We start from the raw sequence: 15,895 nt of genomic DNA on the forward strand, positions 1-15,895 counted from the left end.
CTTATGGAACGCTAAGTAGAGCCACAGGGAACATGCATAACACCATGCACTCAACACCATATGTGTTTGGACAATTTGCCTCTGTACTCCAGCATTTTGGATTTGGGCCAAAGATAATCAGAAACGCAACCAAAACAACCTGTAAATGCATCCACTTGCAGAGTCACACGCTTCATGTAATCATTGTGTGCAGGGAATATAGGACCAAATACGACACTTTTGGCTACTTTTGAAGTGTTTGACTACACTATAAGTGCATTTGTCCAAATACTGATGACTCCTGCAAATGGGGACTAGATACAAACAGCGCTTTCATTTCTATCCGGAAAAAAAACAAATATGTATGAAAATACCCTCAAATGAAAGGTGACATTCTGTAATGTTGCCTGTGAAACATGTGGTCTCAACTCCAAAAGGCTGAAGTACGAAACATATTCACAGACAGTATATCATTGCTAATGTGTTTGACAGGTTGATACCCAGGTTGATGCCCAGATTGACTGTTGTGTTCTCTGTTGTGTTGTACGTCTGCAGCTGCGGCCACCTTCGAGGACTTCCAGATTCGGCCTCATGCCCTGAACGTCCACTCGTACCGTGCCCCGGCCTTCTGCGATCACTGTGGAGAGATGCTGTTTGGACTGGTCAGACAGGGCCTCAAATGTGACGGTATGAGAGAGAGAGAGAGAGTGAGAGGAGGGGAGGAGGAGGGGGGCCTGTTCAGCTTGCCCGTTAAGAACTTTGTCTGACGAAGGATATGGGTTTATATTTACATTAAGCGACTTACTAACTGTGAGCATTCATCTCAAGATAGCTAGGTGGGAAAACCACATCTCAGTATTCTTTCTCAAATACAGTTGCTATCAGCAAAGTCATTTCCCCTTCGTGGGTGAGCTCATCTCCCCATCTCCTCCCCCTTCCTTTCTCTCTATCACGCTCTCTCTCTCTCTCTCTCTCTCTCTCTCTCTCTCTCTCTCTCTCTCTCTCTCTCTCTCTCTCTCTCTCTCTCTCTCTCTCTCTCTATATATATATATATATATATATATATATATATATATATATATATCCGTCTCTCCTCTCTCTCTCTCTCTCTCTCTATACATATCCGTCTCCCTTCTTTCTCTCTCTCTCTATATATCCGTCTCTCCCTCTCTCTCTCTCTCTCTCTCTCTCTATCACGCTGTCTCTTTCTCTCTTTCTCTCTTTCTCTCTTTCTCTCTTTCTCTCTCTCTCTTTCTCTCTCTCTCTCTCTCTCTCTCTCTCTCTCTCTCATTTATATATATATATCCGTCTCTCTCTCTCTCTCTTATATATATCCGTCTCTCCCCTCTCTCTCTCTCTCTTTCTCTCTCTCTGCCCCCTTCCCCCCTTGCAGGCTGTGGACTGAACTACCACAAGCGCTGTGCCTTCAGCATCCCCAACAACTGCAGCGGCGCTCGCAAGCGGCGCCTGTCCACCACGTCTCTGACCAGTAGCCCGTCACTGCGTCTGTCCACCAGCGAGTCCCTGAGCAGCGTGGGGACCAGCTCAGTCAGCACCTGCATGGAGGATGCCAGCCTGATCCGCTCTCACACCACCCAGACGCCCCCGAACTCCACCTGTACCGCGTCAGCGTCCCTGGGCCTGTCCACCAGCGCCTCCATCACCAGACCCATGGCCCGCACCAACACTCACATGGTGAGCCAACGCTCGCATTCTATTTCAATTCAATATATGCAAGAAGTCATGTGACGCGTGGCTTTTCAGGAACATTTGAGTGATGTCGGTTTACAACCGTGGCTCTGTGCGGTAGTTAAGGGGAAAGCCAGCGCTCTGATTTACATAGGTAGAAATGCCACTGATAGATCTGTGTAAGTCTAGTTTCTTGGTCTCCTTGCGTCCCCTTCCAGCCGCGGACCCCCAGCGAGGCGCGGCGGTTCTACACGGGCCGGCCGGTGCACCTGGACAAGATCTTGATGAGCAAAGTGAAGGTGCCGCACACGTTCGCCGTGCACTCCTACACGCGCCCCACCGTGTGCCAGTACTGCAAGAGGCTGCTCCGGGGCCTCTTCCGACAAGGGCTGCAATGCAAAGGTTAGTATGGAGTCAAAGGTTAGTGTGGGGGCCCCAGGGGTTTATCAAGAGGGGGATAAACGTATTTGGAGTGCATATTGGGAGGAAGATGACTGTCTTAACAATGCCGCTGATTGTTCGCGTTGTGTTGTAGATTGCAAGTTCAACTGCCACAAGCGCTGTGCGTACAAGGTTCCCAACGACTGCCTGGGGGAGACCATAGGAGGTAAAGCTGACAAAACACATCTTTGTTGTGTCACGTTGTGTCATGTTTTATCGGGTTGTGTCACATTGTGTCATGTTTTATCGGGTTGTGTCACATTGTGTCATGTTTTATCGGGTTGTGTCACGTTGTGTCATGTTGTACCATGATTTGTCATGTTGTGTCATGTTTCATCGGGTTGTGTCACATTGTGTCATGTTGTACCATGATTTGTCATGTTGTGTCATGTTTCATCGGGTTGTGTCACATTGTGTCATGTTGTGTCATGTTGTGTCACGTTGTGTCATGTTGTGTCATGTTTCATCGGGTTGTGTCACGTTGTGTCATGTTGTACCATGATTTGTCATGTTGTGTCACGTTGTGTCACGTTGTGTCACGTTTCATCGGGTTGTGTCACGTTGTGTCATGTTGTACCATGATTTGTCATGTTGTGTCATGTTTCATCGGGTTGTGTCACGTTGTGTCATGTTGTACCATGATTTGTCCAGCCGCACTTGAGAGGACGTTGTCTACAGCAGGGAGGGTTAACTTTGATGGGGGGGGTGGGGGCCACACAAAAAATGAAACTCGTCATGCGGGGCGGCAGTGGCTTGTGGGCCTGCGTACCCACATCCATATCCCCAATATTATATACAGTATTAGTACTTATATGGAGCATTAATATTATATAGTACTTACTTTGCGCATTTTATTTATTTTATCAGACAACGCAAGTGGTAAGTACAGCCTACGTACGTACTGGTATAGTGGGGTGTTGTAATGGAAGGTGGTGTTACCCTGTTTTCTCTGTCTATTCTCTAGATCAATTTGTAGTCATGTGTGGCTGGCTCTGTCCTCCTCTCTCCTCCAGACATGTTGAGTCCCAGTGTGGACCACGAGGTGCCTATGGACTACAGCAGTGAGTATGCCGACTCAGACAAGTCTTCTCTGATGGACGATTCAGACGAGGCCTGCAGCATCCCTGGCTCTTTCTCCCCCGAGAGCAGCCAGGATGGGGTCGGCGGGGACCAGAGGTACGCGCGTACGCTCACGCACACTAACGCCCACACGCATCACACCCGCCGACCACCTAACCCTGTCCCGCTTGTTCCTCAGCGCTAACATCCCGTTGATGAGGGTGGTTCAGTCCATGAGGCAGACCACCCGTCGCTCCAGCACATCCATCAAAGAGGGCTGGGTGGTGCACTACAGCAACAAGGACACACTGGTAATGCTACTGACTGACTGACTGACCGACTGACAATGTGAGACATTTTCTGTACCACACCAGCCAGATTCTATTCTCTATTCTCTCTCTCTCTCTCTCGCTCTCTCTCTCTCAACTTTTGCATACAATACATTTTCTCTACCACACCAAATGTTACTTTTTTACTACTTCTTTTCTAAAACGTTCCTTTATTTTTTATTCTACTCTATTTTAAGGGTACCTAATTAACATGAATATATATATTTCTTACACATCCTGTTTTGTGTGCTTCTTCTTTTACCAGGTACTGCAGGAATGTCTACCAATGGCTATCCGATTAAACTCAACGATTTACGCTAGAATTGTGCGGCGACTAGTGTGGGCGGACTGGAGCTCCACATTAACTTCACATAAAAGGATGTTTTTATCAAAAAATGACTGATTTCAGCACCCACGGAATAGCCCGCAATTACACACCACATAGTTCTGTGTAAATGGGGGCTATTCTTTGGGTGCTAAAATCAATCGTTTACATTTAAAAATATATATATATATATATATATATTTTTAAAATTGTGACGTCAGAGCTCCAGTCCGCCTAGTCGCCGCTCAACGCCATCATAAAACGTTGAAGTTGAGTTTAGTCTGCTAGCCAATCACATGCCCATCCTGTTGTGACAAATTACACTGGTCAAGACTTAAAAAGTACAAATAGTGCTCACTTTAGATTAGGGACTGCAAAAAAACTTAACTAATGATTAGTAAATGGTTTATACATGTAATAATACATGTTGTAGTGATGATTAATACATGGTGAACACGTACAAAGGCTGTAGAAAGGGTTTATTAGGTTCCCTTACAATAGTGTTTCCACTCCTTCTTTTCTAGAACTTTCAGAGAAGCTTTCTCCTCCACCTTTGTTCTCCGCGACATTGACACACCGTTTATCATTCTCCCCTACCCCTCCAGTCCTCCGCCTCTTCTTCACAATGTTTTCGGTCGGAGTTTCTCTTACCTCTGCAACTTTGACCTTCCCCTTTTTAATGCTCTCGTTAATGCTCTCCCTTTTTTCATCTGTGTGAAAGTGTGTGTGTGTGTCTCCGGCTGAGTGGGATAGATAGTGTATACCTGCTCCCCGCCGCACGAAAACACCCGGGAGACGTGTGTTGAATTCACATCCGCAGCCCTTTTTTCTCTCTTCTTCTTCTCTTTCTCCTTCCTCTTAGAAAGTGTTGCTGTTTACCTGAACTCAGGCCTGAGACACTTTCTGCCTTCTCAAAGCCAACCTGTCCTGGCTTTACTGACACTGTCACTGTCTCTTTTCTCCTTCTCTCTTCCTACCGTTCCCTTTCGTTCCCTCTCCTCCACCCATCAGCTGGCCCGCCTCATCCTTCTCCTTGTCCACTCTTCCTGGACCACAGCTTAACCTCTGACCCCCTCAGTGAACCTTGGTTGACCCCTTTTACCCCCCTGTCCCCTCCTACTCCTCCGGCACCCCCCACAGAGAAAGCGGCACTACTGGCGTCTGGACTGCAAGTGCATCATCTTGTTCCAGAACAACACCACCAACAAGTACTATAAGGTATTGTATTCTCCAGCTCCGCTCAACTAGGTTAGCAAGCCAATAAACTTCACAGGTACTATGTGAGTCGGGTCTCAGTCAATCGATCAGTCAACTTTATTTTATAGAGCCTTTTTTTTTATACATCGGTAGTGGTCACAAAGTGCTTATACAGATACCCAGCCTAAAACTCAGAAGAGAAAGCGATACAGATGTGTAGACACTCTCACATACATTGACCTGGTGAAAGTCTACACACCCCTTGCGGAGTTTTCACATTTTTCTGCCTTAAAATGTCATCTAAAAAGGGATTGAAAAAAACAAACAATCCTATTGATCTACACAACCTATTCCACATTTTCAAAGTAAAAAAAAAAAAAAAACTAACATTTTAAAAAAATGTCTCGATTGCACTTGTCTTCACATGATTGATTGCGTACATCCCCTGGCCTCACGTCCTTCCCCCCCGTCCTGTAGGAGATCCCTCTGTCTGAGATTCTGGAGGTGCGCCCCGCAGGTGACTTCACCCTGGTCCCGCCGGGCACCAGCCCCCACTGCTTCGAGCTTGTCATGGGCACCATGCGCTACTTTGTAGGGGAGGACCCCAACGTCCACCCCCCCGCCCTGCCCCCCAACACCCCCCAGGCCTTCCCCCCCACACCCCCCTCCCCCAGCAACGTGGTGCCCAATAGCGGCGTGGGGCGGGAGGTGGCCAAGGCGTGGGAGGGCGCCATTCGCCAGGCCCTCATGCCAGTCATCTTCCAGGATGCACCACCGGTAGAGGGACACACTCCTCACAGTAAGATATAATATCACCTTACAATAATAATATGTTAATTTAGCGAAAATTTAATTCCCAAGTTTCTTAGTTCTTAACGTTAGCCATCTGAAGAACAGAATCACGAGGTCTGGATCTGATCTCAGTCCTGCTCTTAGTCTGGATTTAGTGTGTGTGTGTGTGTGTGTGGGGGGACTGGTGTTGTGGGAGATTAACAGTGAAAGGCTTCTGAGTGGTATGCAGTCCATAGCTCAAGGAACTCAGAAGCTTGTTTTCAGAGCTCTTTGCACGCGCACACACACACACACTGTTTTCAGAGCTCTTTGCATGCGCGCACACACACACACACACACACACACACACACACACACACACACACGAGCGCACGCTCAATCATTCTGTAGTGACCCCACATAAGCTCAGGTGGAAGTCCTGTATATGTTAGTGTGGATGGTTAGCATTTTTGACTTTGATCCGCAGGACAGGCTTCAGTCAGCATCTCAGTGTCCAACAGTGTGATCCAGGAGAACGTGGTGAGTCGTCTCTTGCCACGCGGTCGTAATACACCATCGTACATAATACCCGTTCACAATCATTACCCAGGACTTTGTAGTGATGATGATGGTGATGATGCTTTTTAAAAAATCAATTTCTCCTCCAGGACATTGGTATGGTGTACCAGATATTTGCAGATGAAATCCTCGGCTCTGGCCAGTTTGGAGTGGTGTATGGGGGTGAGTGTCCCTAATCGTCTACACTCTCTGTTTTGAGTCGTTGAATCTCAGTTAATCAGACTCCTGTAATTTCCTCTCTTCTCCCCCCCCCCCCCCCGCCACCAGGGAAGCACAGGAAGACAGGGCGCGACGTGGCGGTGAAGGTGATTGACAAGCTGCGCTTCCCCACCAAGCAGGAGAGCCAGCTGAGGAACGAGGTGGCCATACTGCAGGTGACCACCAGGGGGAGACGCAGAAACACATTTTCAACGGGTCTCCCACTACAAGTCTAGTTCATCAGCTAATTGTTGGCTGGCTGGTGACTTACTGCTGCCACACAAGCGTTGCATCCCAAATGGCACCATATTTTTACCCCGATAAAAAGTAGTGCAAAATGTAGGGAATGGGGTGCCATTTGGCATGCAAACCTCGAATACACTACACGCTATCAGCAACAAAAGAGTGATCAAATTAAGGTCCAACGTCTGTACAGGCCACGAGGGTTCATTTTTACATCATGGGGTTGTCATGCCAACTGCATTCAATTACATTGGCAGGTTTTGCAGCATCGTTATCAGCTCTATGGGGTGTAGTTAGATAAAGGTCAGTAAACACTGCCTTCACACTATACTCTAACTAACTGATACTCATTCTAAATCTCTCTCACTCTTCCATCCCCTCCGCTCTACCTCTCTGTTTCTTTCTCTTCCGCCCTGTGTGTCACTCCCCCCTCTTCTTCTGCCCGTTCTCTCTCTCTCTTCTTCTCTCTCACTGTCTCTCGCACTTTTTCCCCACTTTCCCCACGCTTTCCCTCTCTCGCTCAAACCCCTCCCCCTCTCCCTCCTCCCCCTCCCTCTCTCCATCTCCCAGAGTCTACGTCACCTGGGCATAGTGAACCTGGAGTGTATGTTTGAGACTCCAGAGAAGGTGTTTGTGGTGATGGAGAAGCTCCATGGAGACATGTTGGAGATGATCCTGTCCAGTGAGAAAGGACGGCTCCCAGAGAGGCTCACCAAGTTCCTCATCACACAGGTGTGTGTGTGTGTGTGTGTGTGTGTGTGTGTGTGTGTGTGTGTGTGTGTGTGTGTGTGTGTGTGTGTGCGTGCACTCTTGCTCCCATATGGGGGTAAAAAATACATTTAAAATGGTATTTTTCATAATCCTTTTAGGATACATGTGAAATATTTACAGTCGGGCAATTCATGTATTTGTCCAATTGAAATGTTCCAGGAAATGAGTGCCTTTTGATAAGTTAAGTAACAATCATGCACTAATATTGAATTTGTAAATGTCTGTTTATATGAAATGAAGTCCCCTGAAAACGGAAGATTTTAACCCCCTCGAAATACTCCAGGTTTTCACCGTAGTTAGGTTTCCATCCAATTGGCGACAGATTTTCATGCGGATATTTAAAAAATCTCCATGAAGAAAACATGTGCATTTTCCCACCGGTGGTTCCACCAAACTGACTTGTTGCGGATAAAAAATCAGTGTGTGATGACGTAGTGAAAAACAAAATTAGATTTATTTTTTTTCTTGTTCTGAATAAAAATCTACATTTCAATGTGTTTCCATCACATTTTTAACTCTACGGAAAGTTTTGTCACAAAAAAAGCTGTTATGACAAAACAAATGTGCCTACTCTGGTCTTGGTACACACGCTCAACAGCCAACAGCTCACAGATACATTTCGGGTAGGCTGTGCAGGTAGGCTAGTCTACATGATGAGATTCTTATGGATAAGAGCGAGGCTATTTGTATTTGTCAAACAGTAGTCAAGCATCGATCGTCATGTCACCAGAATAAGACCCTCGATATTTATTGGAAAGGAGCGTTATAAAGCTATAATCACCGTGCACTTTCGCCACCCTGTGAAGTTCATCGTAACTTATTTCATCTGTAGCCTAGTAAACTGCATGGTTACCCCCAGTCGTAGTGGGAGGATCACACAACATAACATTGCGTGACTTCGATATGACGGTTATTATATCCAATATTTGAGCAAAAAGGCATTTTGCTCCATTTCTCACATAATTAATTTTACCGACACAAAAAGATCCCACCATGTTGAACAAACAAATGATCTGTCGCCATTTTATAAAATTGTACCAAAACTTCCTGTTTCCATTGCAGCTGTCGTGATGTTTTTTAATATTTTTTAAATAGGGTATGACTTTACTCGCAAAACAACTGTGGATGGAAACTTGTTTTTTTGTAAAGCCTTAGTTTTTGTGTTAACTTATTTCTGAATAATATTCTGTATTTAATGTGATTTAATGATTTGTCTACATATGTCCCTCCTTTTAAGGTCTACCCCGTTACGGGAACCAAACTGGTTTTACTATGATGAAACTATTCCTTTTTTAAAATATATATATTTATTTGAAAAGAAACATTGAACATCTACCAGTCAAATCATAGTATAATAGCAGCTTATCTGGTTCTACTTTGTCCATTTTCTGCTGTTTTGTGGTGAAAAACTGAGCGGGTCGAGCATAACACATAAACCTTGTTTACCTATACATAGGCAGGCTAGAAATGTTTGAACAATTACATGTTTTTTTCTCTTGCATTTACGGTAATTGCCCCTCCCTGTTGCACATAACAAGCTTCCATTACCCTTGTCACATGGGGATTCATGGCTGATTTAACTTCAGCCAGTTGGAGTGCGTTCAAGGGATTTTCCCCAGATGTGGTAAATCCCCACTTCCCCCTTGGTTACAAACGCACCCCAACACAGCTAACCATCCACTGTAGAGCCGTATAATACCCCTTCTTGGAAGCAGAAGACCTAGACCTACACTTTGACATATTGCGGAGTTGTGCGATGTATAGATTTAGTTTGAATCGGTATTTTCAGCTGTTTGAAGCTGGTGTACAAAACTGAACGTAAAAGATGCAAGAAACGAAATTGCACACACAGAACAGATCTACTGCTTCTTTGACTTGCTTGCAATGAGAATGACAGATCTCACATTTCTATGTGAATTTGTTTTATTCTGGTCACAAGATAATTGATGCTTGGCTGCCCTTTGGAAAAAAAAAAAAAAAATCGTATAAAAATAAAATTGTTTTGGTCCATAATAATCTCATTATGTACGCAATACACTGAGTATACCAAACATTAAGAACACCTGCTCTTTCCATGAGATAGCCTGACCAGGTGAAAGCTATGATCACTTGTTAAATCCACTTCAATCAGTTTAGATGAAGGGGAGGAGACAGGTTAAAGAAGGATTTAAGGATTGAGCCTTGAGACAACTGAGACCGATTGTGTATGTGTGCCATTCAGAGGGTGCATGGGCAAGACAAAATATTTAAGTGCCTTTTGAACGGGGTATGGTAGTAGGTGCCAGGCGCACCGGATTGTGTGGAGAAATGCAACGCTGCTGGGGATTTCACGCTCATATTTGTGATCATTGTTGAGTGGTCCCTGCAGTGTACTATCGCAAATATGTGATTTGGAACAGTAGCAACAGAACGTATGATGCAGAAAACATTTCTAAACAATGTTTTGTACTGATGGAAAATTAAGTTATTCACAACTCTATTCCTCAATTTCATATTTCATTGTAAAAGATAAATGCGAACTTCATCGTGAAAGATAAATGCGAACTCCAAGCATCACACAGAACACATCCACAGCCAAACTCAATCCATGAACCAGTCTAAACAACAAAAATAAAACACAAGTTAGCGAGCGAACAGCTAGACTTGTTTACAATGTACCACATCTCTGGCAGGCACAACGAGAGACGTGTCAGCTAACAGCAGATAAATTGTTTACGACGGCAGCCATGTTTGTTTGTGTTTGACAAGTGAAAACTCCCTAATCCCAGAATGCCATTCACTATAAAACACAAGTACTCAAAGTCAAAGATGGGCCTAGTTTAGCCACTTTGGCAACTCAATATTAGGAAGGTGTTCCTAATGTTTGATATACTCAGTGTACGTGTTCTCTAGCCAACAGCAGATAGTTGTGAGAAAACCTTCCGTAGAGTTGAAAATGTGATGGAAACCCATTTAACTTGTATTTTCTACCTTGTATTTTTTATTCAGTACTTGGGAATTTTAACCACAAAATGTACTTTTTTTTTGTGCACTGCGTCATCACAGGACACCCTTTCATCCTTTCATCTGCAACAAGTCAATTTGATGGAAACACATCTCTGGTGGGGAAAATGCCGATTTTAGAATATTCACAGTCAAATCTGTGCCAATTTGGATGGAAACCTAACTACTGATCAATACGTAACGAGTCATTTAAGAAGCCAAATTAGTAACCCGTTTAGCCACCCTGTAGACTAGATGTCACAGCCACGCATTTCTGGAATATGGTCAGGCAGTACATGCATTTTTTAGCAGAGATTCAAATTTGAAATGCATTTGAAATATATATAAAAAAAGATTTGATACTGTTTTGGATACAGTTAAAAAAACAAACAATTTAAGCCGCAATGTTCATATTCGCTTGAGGGTTTGCTGGTCACCGTTTCGTGTTGCTTTACTCCACAGATCACTCACTATGTAACACACACGTTCTAGGTGTATGTGTTTTTTTTCGGGGGTGTATTCTCACTCTCTGTGTGTTTTTTTTTTTTTTTTAGTTTCTTGTTACGACCCAGAAAGTCAAAGCCAAATCCGGGTTTGTTTGTGTGTGTAGATTCTGGCAGCTCTGAGAAACCTGCACTTTAAGAACATCGTCCACTGTGATCTGAAGCCTGAGAATGTCCTGCTGGCCTCTGCCGAGCCCTTCCCCCAGGTACAGAACCCTGTCATCGCACTATCACACAGACTCTACACATCCAAGCTAATGTAGACAGCCCTTTACTCCATGTAATGCACCTTCATGCATAGTATACAAATTCACCCTGACTTTATTCTACTCCAAAGTAGCGATACATGCAGTATTTCTTCTTATTATTTACTCCCTCTCACTCTTGTCTGTCTCCCCCCCCCAGGTGAAGCTGTGTGACTTTGGCTTTGCCCGTATCATTGGTGAGAAGTCGTTCAGGCGTTCGGTGGTGGGCACCCCGGCCTACCTGGCCCCAGAGGTGCTCCTCAACCAGGGCTATAACCGCTCCCTGGACATGTGGTCTGTAGGAGTCATCATGTACGTCAGCCTCAGTGGCACCTTCCCCTTCAACGAGGATGAGGACATCAACGACCAGATCCACAACGCTGCCTTCATGTACCCACCCAACCCCTGGAAACAGATCTCACCTGATGGTAAGACACACACACACTTGCACCGTTAAATGGCCAATGCAAGGTCTTGTGCATGGTTAAGTATACCCAAATATACAGATTATTTTGGCATACACATACTGTTCTCACCTGTGTCCCTGTGTTTCTCTTCAGCCACTGACCTGATCAACAACCTGCTCCAGGTGAAGATGAGGAAACGCTACAGCGTGGACAAGAGCCTGAGTCATTCCTATCTACAGGTACGCTAGTCAACAGAATCATGGCGGCTATACAGAAGTCCATTACCTACAGTGGAGACACAAGGCCCCCTAACTTACTTATTTATCATGTTTCTCTCCATCCTCAAACCTCTTGTCTCATCCACTTCCCTTCTTCTATGCTCTTATCTTCTTCCCCCTCATGCCTATCCTCCCTCCCTCCCTCCTTCCCTCCCTCCCTCCCTCCCTCCCCCCCTCCCTCCCTCCCTCCCCCCCATCCCTCATCTCCAGGACTACCAGACGTGGTTGGATCTGAGGGAGCTGGAGACCAAGCTGGGTGAGCGCTACATCACCCATGAGAGCGACGACTGCCGCTGGCAGATGTTTGCCCGCGAGCACACGCTCCCCTACCCGGCCCACCTGGTTCCCCCTCTGCCTGCGCCTGGCTCCGACGATGAGGCCGGGGAGGACGCAGACATGCAGGGACTCACCGAGAGGGTCAGCATACTCTGAGAACCTGGAGAACCAGCAGAACCAGGACCCACGAGGGCCCAAGGGACTCAAGACTGACCCAGGGAAGAGGAGGGGAGTGTGGGGAGCGAGTGGAGAGACAGAGGGGCTGGCTGGATGGATGGTTGGAGGTCTGGGGAGGGTGAGGCTGGGAGGTTTAGCTGTAGAACAGCGCCTTCTATAGACATGATCCCGCCCCTGTCCGTCTACTAATGGTGTCCCACTCTTGCCCAAGCCTGTCCAATCTCCAGACCCCATCCTTGACCACTCTCTCTTCAACCCTAGAACTCTTTGAGTTTAACAGACTGCTCTTCTATATCCCACAAGGACATACTGTATCCAGTGGTCAGGGGATGTGTAGAATATCGCTGCTGCAGTGTGCTCATTCAGTCTAAACTGCAGTATGGCAAAGGTCAGTTTGGATGCGAGAGAGAGAGATGGGGATGGAGAGGGAGAGAGACAGACAAAAAAAACATTAAGGACTCGATCGATCCACTAATGCGTAACTTATACCCACCCATAAACAAATCCGTATGAACCGTTCCTTTTTATTTTCATTGAATGTGATGAGTGGAATCGCCCTGCATGTGCTGTCAGACCTGTTTGCTGCAGACCAGTCATTTAGTGCCTGTGACTGGTAGATAAAAGGCTTATAACTGTAGGCAGCAGACCAGTGCTTGTGGGGTGTCATGGTCTCAGAGGAAATCTGCAGTTCAAATGACAGCAAAGAAAACAAAGCCAGAAATGGATGTAGTAATCGAAGATTGCCCCTTTTAAAACTGTCGTCTGATACAGTGGCTTACGAAAGTATTCACACCCCTTGGCATTTTTCCTATTTTGTTGCCTTAAAACCTGGAATTAAAATGATTTTGGGTGGGGTTGTATATAATTTGATTTACACAACATGCCTACCACTTTGAAAACGCAAAATATTTTTTATTGTGGAACAAGAAATAAGACAAAAAAAACAGGACTTGAGCGTGCATAACTATTCACCCCACTAAAGTCAAGACTTTATAGTGCCACCTTTTGCAGCAATTACAGCTGCAAGTCTCTTGGAGTATGTCTCTATAAGCTTGGCACATCTAGCCACTGGGATATTTGCCCATTCTTCAAGGCAAAACTGCTCCAGCTCCTTCAAGTTGGATGGGTTCCGCTGGTGTACAGCAATCTTTAAGTTATATCACAGATTCTCAATTGGATTGAGGTCTGGGCTTTGACAAGGCCATTCCAAGACATTTAAATGTTCCCCTTAAACCACTTGAGTGTTGCTTTAGCAGTATGCTTAGGGTCATTGTCCTGCTGGAAGGTGAACCTCCATCCCAGTCTCAAATCTCTGGAAGACTGAAACCGGTTTCCCTCAAGAATTTCCCTGTATTTAGCTCCATCCATCATTCCTTCAATTCTGACCAGTTTCCCAGTCCCTACCGATGAAAAACATCCACGCAGCGTGATGCTGCCACCACCATGCTTCACTGTGGGGATGGTATTCTCGGGGTGATGAGGTGTTGGGTTTGCGCCAGACATAGCGCTTTCCTTGATGGTCAAAAAGCTAAATCTGACCAGAGTATCTTCTCCCATACGCCTTTTGGCAAACACCAAATGCGTTTGCTTATTTTTTTATTTAAGCAATGGCTTTTTTTCTGGCCACTCTTCCGTAAAGCCCAGCTCTGTGGAGCATATGGCTAAAAGTGGTCCTATGGACAGATACTCCAATCCCCGCTTTGGAGCTTTGCAGCTCCTTCAGAGTTATCTTTGGTCTCTTTGTTGCCTCTGATTAATGCCCTCCTTGCCTGGTCTGTGAGTTTTGGTGGGTGGCCCTCTCTTGGCAGGTTTGTTGTGGTGCCATGTTCTTTCCATTTTTTTAATAATGGGTTTAATGGTGCTCCGTGGGATGCTCAAAGTTTCTGATCTTTTTTTTATAACCCAACTCTGATCTGTACGTCTCCACAACTTTGTCCCTGATCTGTTTGGAGAGCTCCTTGGTCTTCATGGTGCCGCTTGCTTGGTGGTGCCCCTTGCTTAGTGGTGTTGCAGACTCTGGGGCCTTTCAGAACAGGTGTATATATACTGAGATCATGTAACAGATCATGTGACACTTAGATTGCACACAGGTGGCCTTTATTTAACTAATTATGTGACTTCTGAAGGAAATTGGTTGCACCAGATCTTATTTAGGGGCTTCGTTGCAAAGGGGGTGAATACGTATGCACACACAGCTTTTCCGTTTTTTGTTTTTTCACTCCACCAATTTGGACTCTTTTGTGTATGACCATTACATGAAATCCAAATAAAACTCTACTTCAATTACAGGTTGTAATGCAACAAAATAGGGAAATATTCACGGAACTGTCCTGGTTGGTGCAACACCATTTTTGATGATGACTTATTAGGGAAGACTAGAGACTACTCGTCTTCCGGAAGTGCTAAATCACAAGCCATGGTGGTTTGAGTGGGCCCTAGACCTGTAGACAGACACTGCTATGATGGAGGCAATGTGGACGTTTTCTGAATTGTTTGTCATGGACACCATTAAACACCAATGGGCAGTCGGGGGGGGGGGGGGGGGGGGGGATGCTATTGCTCTTTTAGATACTGTAGAAAGATGTTAAAGTGTGGGAGGAGGGCTATGATATTGATGACTGACTATGAACCTAGCGTGTCAACAAGTTGCGTGTCCATGTGAAGTAGATTTGTCTAGGAGAAAAGCATAGTTATGAAGGACTATTAATGTACACGTATAACCATGTCTCTATGTAGTGTGATCGATGTATGCCTGGCGAATGTAAACCTATCGAAGATCCCGGCATTTATATGTGACATCAGTACAAACCTTGACATACCATTTTTCATCTGTGTCATTTTATTCAGCGCGTTGCCTCTTGAACAATGTGACGGAAGATTAGGGGGGGGGGGGGGGGGCATATGGAAGACTTGGGAGAATTACAGGGGTGAATAATGATGGTTGTGCATGCCACTCGTATCTAGATCAAATTGCGCCCCGGGCATGTATGTTTTTGTGACATGCATCAGTGGTGCTCATCAGACATTATCTGCTCAGAGTTTCCATCACACTGCAACACATACAGTATGTGGATTGAATGACCGGTTGAGAGAGAGAAATACACAGAGAGAGAGAGAGCGTCGACAATGCTTAATAATCAACGCGTGTGGGATGAGATTTTCCTCGTAAGATGTTTTCTCCCCTTCTGATTGACAGGCCAATATCTGCGTACTTAATACATCTTCATCACATTTTGGGGGTCCTGCTTCCAAGGCCTTTTCACAGCCTGTCAATCAGCTCTCCTAGATCTCGAGTGTAAATGCCATACTACAGATGGGAGAGAACTGGGGCTTCAGATAGACATGGCTTCCAACTGCCTTCCATTCAATTCTCATGGTTTAGAAGTCGGTAGTGCGAAACTCATTCCATGCTGAGCCGAGTGTCTGTTGATTCTTGTTATTTTCTT

At 45.4% G+C, this 15,895-nt stretch overlaps 1 protein-coding gene across 3 annotated transcripts in view; it reads left to right on the forward strand.

Moving 5' to 3' along the window:
• The window catches only part of LOC110507439 (serine/threonine-protein kinase D2), a 51,507-nt gene extending 36,237 nt beyond the window's left edge, over positions 1–15,270 (forward strand). The window contains exons 3-18 of one of the 3 annotated variants that reach the window (XR_016492628.1): positions 535–666; positions 1,373–1,674; positions 1,887–2,070; positions 2,204–2,275; positions 3,123–3,285; positions 3,368–3,479; positions 4,963–5,040; positions 5,497–5,818; positions 6,278–6,330; positions 6,459–6,531; positions 6,637–6,743; positions 7,381–7,542; positions 11,118–11,272; positions 11,472–11,739; positions 11,872–11,957; positions 12,207–15,270. Coding sequence is in view for 1 of the 3 variants with exons in the window: in XM_036964809.2 (XP_036820704.1) it covers positions 535–666; positions 1,373–1,674; positions 1,887–2,070; positions 2,204–2,275; positions 3,123–3,285; positions 3,368–3,479; positions 4,963–5,040; positions 5,497–5,818; positions 6,278–6,330; positions 6,459–6,531; positions 6,637–6,743; positions 7,381–7,542; positions 11,174–11,272; positions 11,472–11,739; positions 11,872–11,957; positions 12,207–12,428 (2,435 nt within the window). In the remaining 2 variants the exon portion in view is untranslated. Of the gene's footprint in view, positions 1–534; positions 667–1,372; positions 1,675–1,886; positions 2,071–2,203; positions 2,276–3,122; positions 3,286–3,367; positions 3,517–4,962; positions 5,041–5,496; positions 5,819–6,277; positions 6,331–6,458; positions 6,532–6,636; positions 6,744–7,380; positions 7,543–11,117; positions 11,273–11,471; positions 11,740–11,871; positions 11,958–12,206 lie in introns of those variants that run through there. The other 2 variants (XM_036964809.2, XR_016492629.1) reach the window with 2 other exon arrangements.
• Positions 15,271–15,895: the final 625 nt, after the last annotated feature.

This window comes from Oncorhynchus mykiss, chromosome 27, assembly GCF_057628025.1.
Source record: "Oncorhynchus mykiss isolate SJ-2025 chromosome 27, ASM5762802v1, whole genome shotgun sequence".
Lineage (NCBI taxonomy): Eukaryota > Metazoa > Chordata > Actinopteri > Salmoniformes > Salmonidae > Oncorhynchus > Oncorhynchus mykiss.